General features: G+C 39.5%; 1 protein-coding gene across 1 annotated transcript; it reads left to right on the top strand.

Moving 5' to 3' along the window:
* The first annotated feature begins 7603 nt into the window (after positions 1–7603).
* On the top strand, positions 7604–9774 carry LOC110056398 (galanin receptor type 1-like). The gene has a single exon (XM_020762868.2). The coding sequence runs from the start codon at positions 7771–7773 to the stop codon at positions 8923–8925; it is 1155 nt and encodes a 384-aa protein (XP_020618527.2). The 5' UTR covers positions 7604–7770; the 3' UTR covers positions 8926–9774.
* The last annotated feature ends 3487 nt before the right edge of the window (positions 9775–13261 follow it).

The raw sequence follows: 13261 nt of genomic DNA on the forward strand, positions 1-13261 counted from the left end.
CCGCCCACTTTTCAGAGACGTTTCTGCTTTAATTATTAATTTGTTAAATTAATAATTAATTTAATTATTAACACAGAAACTATTTAAAAATAGATATCATATAAAAGATCACAAAAGAATTCAGTGGGTAGCAGATAAGTAAGCAGGAATGATTATAACGTTTCTTTCCGTAAAAGGTTTACTGCTTTGTTTTCTTTTGTCCACGTATCAGTGGAAGAAAAAGATTGCTCATTCCCATATTTAAGAGATGGCCTGTAAATACACTCGACAGTTTCTTTTAAAGCTTTCAGCGTCTTCACTTCACTTGAAATCTGGGCTCAGAACTTTTCTTTCCTAATGATGGCATTCCTGCTCGCGCATCCTTTTCGTAATATATGGCGACGCAATTCGTAATATCGCATACTTCGTACGGTAAATCACTGTCACTGTCATCCGGTGTGGCCATCCTGGTCCAAACAAACCAAGCGCTCTGGAAAAGGTCGAAAGACGAGAAAAACTAGAAAGGATCGGGAGACCAAGATTACAGACACAAGCGTCGAAAATGTCGGAAATGGACAGATGTCATTGATGTCAGAGGTCAACACAAATGGTCGCAATCAGCAGGAATAGGACTTAAAGACCTCATAGGTCCTCATACAGTCTCATGATGCTAACGAAGTCAAGTGATAATGGATACGTTTGACAGAACCTGACAGGATACAGAGCTGTTGCTATTCATTACTTAAAACCCGACACAGCTGTACGCACGTTTCTGCCAGTTTTTGCGCTGGTCAGAGGTCATGTAAGAATTGAAATCTCATACCCCGCTCGGTTCTCCCTATGAATCCCGCATCCCAACCATATAAAAACACGAAATCCCGCTCCCGCTCCCAATTGTAAATCCCGCTTCCCGCCCCTGTTTTCAGCTCAAATCCCAAATATCACGGCGAAAAAAAGCCAAATCCCGCATCCCGCCAAACCTATTGGGGACCCTCTGCATCGTTGCCCCGAACACATTTAAGAAAAACTCTTGTTATTTATTAGAGACCATCTATGTGGGATTCACAAACCCAAAATGAAATTCATGACATCCAAATCTTGGGTATACAATTTATCATCGAATACCAGGGTATGTGATTCGCATACCTAAAAGGAAATTAATGACATCTAGATCTAAGGTGTAGAAAGACAAGCCGCACGTTTTGTTTAACATTTTTATTATCCAATACCAGGCTATGTGACCAGTAGTTTCTTGAATGAGCTAATAATTATAACGCATCTCATTCTGCAACCATTTCTCATTAAATCAGTTATCAGTTCATGTGGAACCAAGCCGGCTATATGCCTGATACATACTACTTCCGCGACGGTCGCTACATGTAACATCAGGAGCCATAATCGGGGACGGAGACCGTAAGTCTCGGGATTCGCGCGCACCTATGATATGGGACAATTTTTCTATTTTTAGAACAAATTGCGCCATCCTGACGTCATACATCCGCGCGGATTCACGCACATGTCAGGGACTCTCGCGTGGATGTTGTCACGTTGCGTGAACAAATGGTGAGAGTTGAGAGATTCTCTTGCGTATTTTACACAGCGATGGCAGGGAATAAGGCATGGAATACGAACCAGGGCGCTTAAATGTAGTTTTCTGATCTGAGCTAACGGAAAAGGTGGGTTTTTCAGGGTCGAAAACAAGACTTCAATCTCGCGCTGGGAATGAATAATAAGATCTGCTCACGCTAGTTGTAAGCTTAAGCGTATGTTTTTGCGTTTGCTCTTACTTAAGAATATAGCAAGAAAACTCTCTACTCTGGTATCGAGTTAATTTGTGAGTTTCTCAGACAATGGTTCATCATAACCAAAACCTGTTTTAACGGTTTCTTATTGTTTCTGCTTGTTTGGTGAGTTTGCAAAAGTTTTTGAAAGGAAAGTCTGACGCGTGCAGTTAGCTCATTTGCATAGTGCAGCTCGTGCACTTTAAAGTCCGAGTCGTTGTTTTCAATTGTCAACAAATCTTGACAAAGATTTCTTTCGTTATCTTTTGTGCTGAGATACTGTAACAAATTTCACGAACGCAAAAAAGGCTACTAACATCATGTGTGCTTCTTCAACATAAGCATAGTGAAGTTTTACACTGCGAAAATGAAAATAGACAAGGAGTTTTGATAGCTCGATCAACAAACTCGAAATCGTTATTCCAAGTTGATTAAAGAAAGCGTCATCGTAACTTTGCTGATTATTTCTGCTTTATTCACATATTTTCAGCTTAGCTTTAATATGTTCTCAAACATTTATCAATCTTAAACATATTTAAAAACTATAGAGTTATTGTTTGAGTTCGATGTACGCTTTCACACGAAAGTGCGGCGGAAGTACAATTTAAATAAATAAATAAATAAATAAATATACATTTATATAGCGCCATTTTCCACTAATTGTCCATGGCGCTTTACAATACTTTAAAATTAAAATCGTAATTCTTTAAAACCTAAAATCCTAAATCCTAAAAGTTAAAATCCTAAGAATTAAATACGCTATATAATACAATTAGGCTACAAATAAAGCAAATAAAATTTGTCATGTTTACTGACTGTACTGAAAACACGCATCGGCGGGCGCTCTCATTCATTGACAACAGAGAATTTACTTGATTTTTACACGAATAAAACTGAGCAGTATCTACGGACGTAAAGCTATTGGGCCTTGATGAAACATCAAGCGTTGCTTAAAATTCAAGCGAAACTCAAACTAGCAATTATTTTGTTTTACTTTTCGGTCGCGATAGACTGACAAATTCCTCGCAAGCGTGTGGCAAGAGGAGCTAGGAAACTATGAAGCCCTGAAGCTCTGCTATATCTAAATATATCCAACTAGTTTTTTGCTGTGTAATGGAAAAGCTGTTAATCTTCAACATATGTGAAATTTAAAGTGGAGTAATGTACAGCTCATGTAAAAGAAGTATCCGTCGGAACACGACTTGATCAGCGATATATATAAGCTTACAGCGGAACATGCCTAAATTCGACACTGTCTTACTTCACTCAAACTGGAGCAGCTTACGACGAAAATACTTAAGCAAAATTCCAACAGACGTGAACGCGTTGAGTTGTGGGCCAAAACCATGAAAATTTTCGGGAATTTCGGACGCCATTTCCCCCGCGCGACATCCGCAAAAATCCTCGCAGCATGTACGCGCGTGTGCTGCAGGCGATGGCGCAATTTGTTCTAAAAATAGAATTATTGTACCATATCATGGGGACAACCCCAATACTAGAAATGGCGCGCGCTTACGGTCTCCGTCCCCGATTATGGCTCCTGGTAACATGCAACATTCGTTAGATTTAGAACAATTAAGATTGCAGAAAATGGACATCAGAGAATGTGCTCTAGTGACGGTTATAACTTATTTCTTCTGTAATCTTTGGAGATCAGGTGCTTTTCCCTTGTCTACTTTCAGAGAGTTCACCCGTATTTTATCGCGTTCCGCTATTTTGTATTTTAGTCGGTTTTCAATTCGTTAAAGATGGCTCTTTGAACGAGAATTCGTCATCAATTGCATCTTTGGTTAGTCGACTCAACTACTTGATGGCGAAATCTCAGAAGATCCAGCCGATGAAATGTCTTATTCAAGGTGGGTGATATCATAGTGAAGCGGTATTCTTCAACTCATACCGTCCAAAACCCAAAGGTCTGGTTGTGCTATCTTGCGAGAAAAACTAGGCCACCTCTTTACATCTAAGTGCAACTCCACCGCTGTGGAGATGCATATACGAAAATTTCAGGAGTCTTCTGCTCCGCCCCTGGACGGAGTTAAAACTATGATGCTTGGATGGTGAGCGTAGTTGACGTGATGGAGTGTGGGCTGTAAACACATCACGAATGTACGAAGGTACATAAGCGATACGAGTTACCTCAGAAATTTTCACTAGTTTCAATTGACTGTTGATCAGAAAAATAAATATACCGTTGAATTATGCTATCGCTATTTTCAGGAGGATTGGAGTGGGCTCGCTACTTTCAGGGAGTCTACTTTCGGAGTCAGCTACTTTCCGGATTAATGAGATGTCACTGTTTTTCGTTATGTTGGAGGGAGAATCGCTAGTTTTGGCGATTGTTACTTTCGGAATTTTGCGGTATCGTAATTATAAAATTGATTATAACAGCAATTGAATTAGGATTCTATTTACCCTTTTGTTTCGACGAAAGTCAGCACTTTTTATTGTTCACTTCGCAGATTTAGGTGTAGTTGCTACTCTCCACTTTACTTTGATCCCGCTTCATGTCCTCGAGGAAGCTGCTGCTGTGATAGCGCAATAGACAACCTGTGACAAAAGTGTCGGGATCCCCCCTCCCCCCTCACCCCGCCCCCTCTTGCGTTTCAACGGATAAAGGCGATCAAATCTAGACGCCGGTTCTGAGGTGTTTTCCTTCGGATAGAAATAAGAGGAAATGCTATTGGTACACTTGCCTTCGTTTGTGTAGATGGTCCTGGCGCTAAGAACCAAGTTTTGGAGGTCATCAAGTCTCGAAAACTGCAACACCTACGCCTCTCTTATAAACATGAAGCATTCCAGAAAGTAAAACACAAACTGGATTTAACAGAACAACCATACCTTGACAAAATAAATTCTCGCTAAGGAGAAATGTAAAAGGGCTATAAACACGCGTCGAAATCTTGTGCTTAGGTGACGAAATTACCATCCAAAGAAGTCCTTGAGTTTTCTTTCCTGCTTTTCGTTTGTGTGCTCCTCCACTTCGTATCCAGCTTTCCATTCCTAATATAAAAGCGGCTCGTCCGCAAAGAACGAAGTCTTCCCCGTCGTCGCTTGAAACATTGCAAATTGCTCTCAAAGCTCTAAGCAGTGAGTTACAGTTGTCGAACGAGCTCGATCGTAGTTTATTTCGGAGTCTTCCGAACCGAAATTTAACTCTGACTCCAGTGATGAAAAAGAAATGATTCTGAAACAAAGCTTGGACGTTTTAGTCCCAAACTATATTGGAACGATTAGTTTTGTTTTCCATTTTCTCGAGCAAATACAGAGAGCTGATTGAGGCTCCATTGTGTTTCGTTCCTGGGTAGACGTCATCAGCAACCGCCGCCCCAGACTCCCTAAAACGCGGTCGCACAACACTTCAAGCGCGACTTTGAAAGGGCATAAAAAATCGAGGATTAAATTCAAAATTTTTTCGCCACAATGCTTAGAATAACAAGTGGATTTGTTTTAGCGAAAAAAAAATTGAAGGGTTAGGTGTACTTTAACTGTTGCTGGTTAAATTTACTAGGAAAGTAGATGATGATTACTTTCAATATTATAATGCGCCGCAAAACACTCGCTTTTCCATCCACGTCTCATTATATTTGAATATAATTTCCCTTAAATGTCAAACAATTTAGATCTATAAACACTCAAGATAAACAATTTTACTGTTTTTCTTCACAGAGGGGAGTAAGGTGGAAAAGCTATTTAGAGAAAGGCTCATCAACAGGGAGAAATACATATTTCTATATTCTGAAAATCACACAGTTTTTTCGTACTCAATTTTATAATATTAGTTAAAATGTCTTAAAGGATATGGAACGATTAATTAAAGTCTCGAGTCCATTTTCAAACAATGAGATGAAATGTTTTCCACAGTTTCGTGTGGCGGCAGGTGCCGCAATAAACATGGCTCATAATTAGTTTCTTAAGATCAGCGCTCCCGGCTAGATAAATTTTAAATGGCTTGACAAAACAAATAAACAGGGAACTCCTTATACGAAACTCTATGACCAAAACTGGTCCGGCATCTGTAATGGATATGACACCTTATAATAGATTGGACTGAAATGAAGGCAAACCAAGTATACCCTATGTGATAACGCTAAACAAGTTGCCTTAAGCTTGGTCCAAAACATCTAGAAATTGCTATTATTAATTACTTGAGAGCGAGCCGTTTGTCGTTAGCTACGGGTCATGCAGTTAGCGCAAAGGCCACCTTGCTTTTCTGTAGCTCTATGTTAACATTGTGACAATCATATCGCCGCCTTAAGGTGGCTGAACACAGTTTTTGATACCTGTGTTTCATTCACCTTTTTCTCTAAAACCCTTGATCTCTCGGTCGCCAAAAATGGCAGCAGCAAGTTAACAACACAAACTTTGGTTTTTTGATGGTTAAGCTGACGTATGTGCCGTTGCCATGGCTACACGAATAAAAATAAACAGGCCTTTGAAATCGGTTTTGTTTATTTGTAGAAAATCTAGTCATTAGATTTTCTTTATAATTTGCATGCAACAAGTTTGTAACGATTCTCACAAGTTAACACCATTTTGCTAATAATTCAACAGAGAGATCTTTAATTATCCCTTGTTGAAGGTTTACTGGAATATCTAGAGTTTCCTTTGTTAAAGTTCAATTATTTTCAATACTCCAGTTACTTATTTCCTAAAGTATTTTCGTGCCAAATTTCGTGAAATTCTAATGAGTGGTTCTCGAGAAAAAGGCGTATTTCCGAGAGTGCAAATTTTCATTCAATCGCAATTTTTTGACTTACTACGCATTCGCTGCATTTAACTGGGTTCTTTCGGTAACAAAGAAAAAGCTGAGAATTGCTGAGTTCTTTGCATCTTTACCTTTTCCAACATATATTTGTGATAAAAGACTAAAGCCATCAATACACTGCGTTCAGTTATAGAGAAAAATAGCACAGATACTGCGGGTGCTGAGTAAATGAAATGATCGCTCTATTGACGGCATGTTTGTATTTTTGCAATCCTTGTGCGCGCGCTGAATTGCATTTCCAAAAGCGGGCGCGAAAACTGTGTTCGGCCACCTTAACCATTTGACTCCCAAACGCGAAAAAGATGTTCTGAGCGACCACGTTCCTCAGTAACACTTGTGACGTCATCACGTTTCGCAAAAGGCCAGGTTTTTGGTAGCAGTTGATAGAGTGCTCACAAAGTTCTTGCAAAGTATACCTAAACAAGCACCATGAGATCAAAATTCGGGTTAGAGACGCAGGCAATAATTTACCTCAAAAGTAAGTAACGAGCAGAAAGTAGCCGGTAATTAAGCCAATAAGCTTTCAAAATCCTATCCGTTGTTTGCCTTGCGCCTCATATAATGAGTTTCTCTTTGCAGTCCATAGTTAGTTTTGTTGTGGCTTGCAGGTCGAGAATGCGCCAGTTGTGATAAAATGCACTAGCATGGCTAAAACTAACTCACGATGTTAAACTGATGCCAGAGGAATATTAATTACTAACTAAGGAAGGAACATCAAAGCCATGTGACAACAAGTCATATGTTTAATATTTTCCCCAAAGACCTGAAAGATGTCAAAGCTAAGCTACAGGTGTTATCTTGTTTTGCGTTTTTCAATTCGATTCAAATTCAAGGAATAAATAATTTAGTACAATATTTTCTCATTTTAAGATAAACATTTATTGAAAGAAGATTCTATGTAAAGACAAGCCACGCTAGGAAAGGATTTCTTGGAAAGCCTTATCAGTAAACAAAAAACCTTCAAAATTAGGCACCTCTTCTATTGATGATAGTTTCGATTAAAGATAAATTAAGAGCTACAGTGTATACAATGTAATTTGGTATTGTAGTTTTGTCACGTACTTGTTTTAATGACTTACTACTGCTGGGCTAGCATTGGTTAGTGTACTTGCGTAAACGATGACTCGAAAGTTTATTGCAGCAGGTGTTGCAGGTTATTTTGGCTGTTTACAGAACGCTTCATCAGTCTTTGTCGACGAGCTGTGAGTCGGGGCTTGTCAATTACTAACAAAACGTTGACGAGAAATGCCAGCTGAATTTATGGAGAATTGTATGTCAAGGCATTGCCCAAACACCACTGTTATTGGAAATGTAACTAGTTTACATTTAAACTCCTCACTTCCAGTGAACGAGACAATGGTCATGGCTGGGAGAATGGAGTCATCTCTTGTCGATATTCTAAAACTAGGTCTCGAGGTGTTAATCGCTATGTTTGGTGTAGCCGGCAACGTGTTGGTAGCAATTGTCATAAGCGGACTGGGAAAGAGAAAATCAACAACTGATCTCTTTCTGCTGAACTTAGCCGTTGCAGACCTTGGCATTCTGTTACTATCCTTCCCGCTCATTACTATCAGGGAAAAAGCACCCCGGAACTGGCCACTTGGAGAATTTGTCTGCCTTTATCTGTACCCCGTTCCCGACGTATTCCACGGCGCTTCCGTGTGGTGTATCGCAATGGTCGCTGTCCTTCGATATTACGAAGTAGTCCTCCTGCGAAAACCAATAACAAACAAAAATAATACTCCTAAAAAAGCTGCCAAGTTTGTCGCTGTATGCGTTTGGCTGACATCGTTTTTATTGTTTTGTTTACCGTTGTACCTTGTCGTTGAATATAAAGAAGAAACAGCGGGAGAGAAATGGTGTGGTCCCGCTTGGCCCTCGTGGATGGCGGCCCAAGTTTACACTGTGTTCCTGACTATTTTATCTTATATCCTGCCTCTTATTGTCATATCTTGGACTTTTGTCGCTGTATCACGTACATTGAATCACAGCAGTCGCTTCCTCAAAGACATGAAACGGGATCAAGATGGTGTGGAGAGTAACGAACAAAATTCTTTAAGTAAACTCAAAACTGGTCGTCTTCGTCAAAATAAACGCGCTAAACGTATTCTTACACCAGTCGTTCTGGTATGCGCAATTACACTGCTCCCTTTGACCATTCTTCGTTTAACTGTCGTAGTTTGGCCAGCGGTCGCGGATCAGGAATATTATGAAGAATACCTTTTGTATATAGTAACCGTATTTGTTATGCTTAACTCTTCTGTTAATCCTGTCATTTACTCCATAGCCAGCAAGAAATTCCGCAGGAGCGTTTCCAATTTACGTTGTGCGGAAGGTCGTCGAGAAAGATATTTCCAAAGATTTTCCAACCTTCGGCAACAGGTCCTTCTTGGGACATGAACACTGAGTTCCATTATTGTCTCTGTTCGTCAGTGATTGCGATGTCTGGTAGATTACATAGGGTACCATAATTACAATAGTACTCCTAGCATGTGTTGTTCGCTCGCATCGAGCGATGCTGAAGGACCCTTAACCTAACAAGGAAGAAACTAAACTTATAAATACTTATATAAATGTAGATGAAAAATTTTCACTGGAAGGAAATGCGTAATCATCATTTTCATAGATAAGATTGCCGTCGCTTAGCTCGATATTATCAGAAATACCCCTTCTGAGAAACTAGCAGTTTTTTCCGACTGCATTATCATAGCTCTAACCTTACAAAGAGAAATAACACTTCTAAAAATTCAACTACTGATAGACATGAATTGTCTTTCGGATTTATATATTGAACAGATGAACAAAGATGCATTCATCTTGCTTCGACGGAGAAGAACAAAACAAACGTTTCAATATGTGTAAATGCAGAGGAGATTCTGTTTTCAATTGGCGCGCTTTATAGTGCATGCAAATTGAGTCATGAAATATTTACGTATCTTTGTTTTTTTTTTTTCTCCATGGAGTGTTCGAGAGATTAGCTTGATAAGTTTATTACATGATCGTTATAAATGTGGGAAGTTCAATACAATCGTTGTAGGTGTGACAGGTTCAATACATAATCGCTATAGATGCGCATGCAGAAAAGATAACAAACCGCTTGTGATTTGTACAAAATTACAACACACTCCGTTGAAACTACAAAACCATCGCGATAAATGTTTATCAATAAAACTAAAAACAAGTTGTGCACAAAGCAATGTATTTCATGAGCTCATGTAATAAAGCACTTCAAGTTATGTAAAATCGTAATACGTACATACGTGTGACTTTGTACGTTTACGTAATTACACGCCTTCAGGAGCATGTATAGTCCGACAGGTAGACTAGGAATCGACTGACTGCGGCCATTGCTACATTTGCAGGGCATGCTGTTCCATATCGTGTAAGTTTTGAACAGCGTTCCACCAGGGGTTGGTTACAGTATTAGAAGCTAGTTATTTTCCATTTCTCAATCATTCTGTTGTGCTCTTCTTTAATTTTATCGAACAAAGGCCTTGTTATCTTTTGTTTCATACAGGCGATGCTGAGCGAGTTTCTCCGCGTTGTTTTGCTCAATCGCGCAAGCCTTTACCATATCCTGGCTCAGCTAGTATTATTTTTGGATTGCACAGGAGCAGTATACGCTGCTACAAGCCTCGTTAATAGTACTTTCAAAGAAGTCATTGTACTTTCCTGCACTCAAACGAGTGTCAGTGATTACACACAATTATCATCATGTGTCACTGTATTGTGCAGAGTCACATTGAGCTGGGACTTCAGTGGAAATGTTCAACGTACTGTAGCTTTTTTTTAATACATGTTTTTTTTTTTGTTTTTTTTTTCTTTGTATTTTAAAGGTCTAGGACAAGACCAATGTTTGCACACAAACCAATCGCGTGTGAATCTCAAACGACAATTTTTATTCTCCCAGAATTCCCCAGTGACATCGCCTATTACGTCATAAGATACTTCACGCCTCCTCCCTGTTACAAGAGCGGTAACAAACCTCAAACACACCTAGATAACAATTAACTAGAAGAGCCACAAGTCCAGTCTCTCAGGGGGTTTACTCACTCGTCCAGAAGAGTAACTTTAACAGCAGTACCCACAGAATGAGTATTTGACACAGGAAGTTTAGTTGTGTCAGAATCAGGATTAATCTTTACCACTGTTGAAGGGACTTCAACCAATTCTGGACTTACACTAGGAACCACCTGGTCAGTTGGGGGAATTAACGGAATCTCTCGTGCAATTAAAGGAGGGGGACTGCACCCTACAATTTCTCTTTTCAAATGTTTCCTTTTCAGCATGCATTCTGTTCTCTGCATCAACAGGTATCACGTGATTTACATGCGCAATCTGTGGTAATTACCTGACACTCCCGGACCTTATGGTATGGTAACATAAAGATGTTACCAGGCGTTGCAGATAGCAATTCTTCCAAACTCATCAATGTTTGTGAGGTTTCAGTTTGGTCCTAGTCAACTGACTACGGAGCCAGCGGCGGTAGCAGCTTATTCGCAGTCCCTACTTGCCGTAACTAATACTCCTGATAAAATAGTTACGTCAGGAGTTGTGCCGTTTGGTATTAGTGTCCACTCCCCTATTTTTCTAATTTGCAAAACACATGAATACCATCCCTGGATTAGTCAAGATTATCAGTATTCGAAGTTTTACAAATTTATAAAAGAGCGTTGAAATCAGACAATGGGATCGGATATCATTAGCCTTTTCTCTGATCCTTACGAAATGTGGTAGGTTTGGAAGAATATAGCTAATTAATGAGCTGAGGTCTCGTCAACATAAGAAGAAAATTATTGCTGATATTGAAATCGGGATATGAAAATAAGCTCTGCATCTGAAATGGCATAATGCTTTGTAACTTTTATTTTGCAAACTTGGACACGATTTGGCAAGAGACATACCTTCAGCTGACACTGACGTTCCAAAAAATTATCTCGTCTCACAGACAAGACTTACTCTTTTAACAGTTGTAGCACTCATTGAACCCCGAAAACTACTTGAAAAGCTAAAAATTAAAAAAGTGACAGGTTTGGATAATTTGCCATCAAAGATGCTTAAAATAGTGTCAGGTATGAAAGTGAAGAATGATCATCGCAGTATATTTTCCAATTTAAGCAATTGCAGTTCATATATGAATTATTTCAGCTCAGTTGGTAGAGCATCGCACCGGTATCGCGGAGACCACGGGTTCGAATCCCGTTGAAGCCCTGATTTTTTTTCAGGCTTCTTCTTTCCAATTGCTTAAATTGGAAAATATACTGCGATGATCATTCTTCACTTTCATCTACAACCGCAGTTCATATATGAATTATTTCATATAAAATTCACATCATTTCACTCCTCACGGGAAGATATGAACTCAATTAAGTGGCCTCGCTCCCAATGTGTGGCTTCATAGCTCAGTTGGTAGAACATCGCACCGGTATCGCGGAGGTCACGGGTTCGAATCCCGTTGAAGCCCTGATTTTTTTCAGGCTTCTTCTTTCCAATTGCTTAAATTGGAAAATATACTGCGATGATCATTCTTCACTTTCATCTACAACCGCAGTTCATGTATGAATTATTTCATATAAACTTCACATCAGTGTCAGGTATCCTGGCAACATCCCTGGAATTCTTGTTTAATCGGTCGATTTCCTGTGGTACTGTTCTAATTGAATGTAAGTTAGCTAGACTTGCTTACATTTTTAAACTAGTGAGATAATCTGAGATGGTATACAAACCAATGTACAGCTCTCACACAGAGGCTACAACGCAGGTTCTCACCCGTGCCATTCACTCCAAAAGGAGAAAAGAGAGAAGTTGTCTCTTTCTCTTCTCACGCGCGGTCGTTATGAAACCTGAGAATCTCTCCCCCTCCCCCTCCCCCTCCCCCCTCCCCCTCCCCCTCCCCCTACCCCCCCCCATCCGCCCGATGAGAGTTCATAGTTAATGAAGATAATGAAAACTCGAGACGTAATCAGAGCGTCGTATTTAGAAAGAGGAGACAAAATAATATTTGAAATGTAAACCGCCTTCCCAGTATTCAAATCCCTTCTAAATGATCCAAAAAGTCACAGGAACACAGCTAAATTACAGTTGTTGTTCGGGTCCCCTGTGTCTTTTTTGATGATTTGGATTATCGAGCCTCCAAATATATCTAACAGAGGTCAAAGGAATGAGCAAAGTAGCTAATTAAAGCTATAAAAGGAATGAAATTCGCCCCTCTATGCTTACAACTTGAAAAATTGTTTCAAGCTACAAAAAACCATAAAATTTTGGACGCAAGAAGCTAATCTGAAAATAGCTCGAGATTGAGAAAAAGAGGCAAGCAGCCCATTTTTCTCCGCAGATACTGTTAATATTCATTACTGCGGGTACACTTACGCATAACACAGCTACAAAGTCGCGCCAACAAACTCAGTGTACATGTACGCAAGCGTGCATAATAATTCAATGATGCAAGCTCATGGCGTGAGCACAGTAAACTTCCCTTATCCATTTCCATTTACAATGTTATAAACATTTTATTCATACTTTTGGTTATGCATCGAGTCTGTGTATCGTCAAGCTTTTCCAGCATTTAGAAAATGATGCTGAGTAAATTTTTAATGAAATAAGACTTACTTTGTTATGCCGCTCACACAATTAAGGGGGCCTCACTCTAAAAACCTGCTTTTATAGGTCTCCTCGCCCTATCAAAATCCTTTTATTACCGTGGCGAATGAAAAAAAAAAATGATGCCGATGATGAA

This window comes from Orbicella faveolata, unplaced genomic scaffold (assembly GCF_042242905.1).
Source record: "Orbicella faveolata isolate gen_17 unplaced genomic scaffold, um_ofav_v1 contig_46, whole genome shotgun sequence".
Lineage (NCBI taxonomy): Eukaryota > Metazoa > Cnidaria > Anthozoa > Scleractinia > Merulinidae > Orbicella > Orbicella faveolata.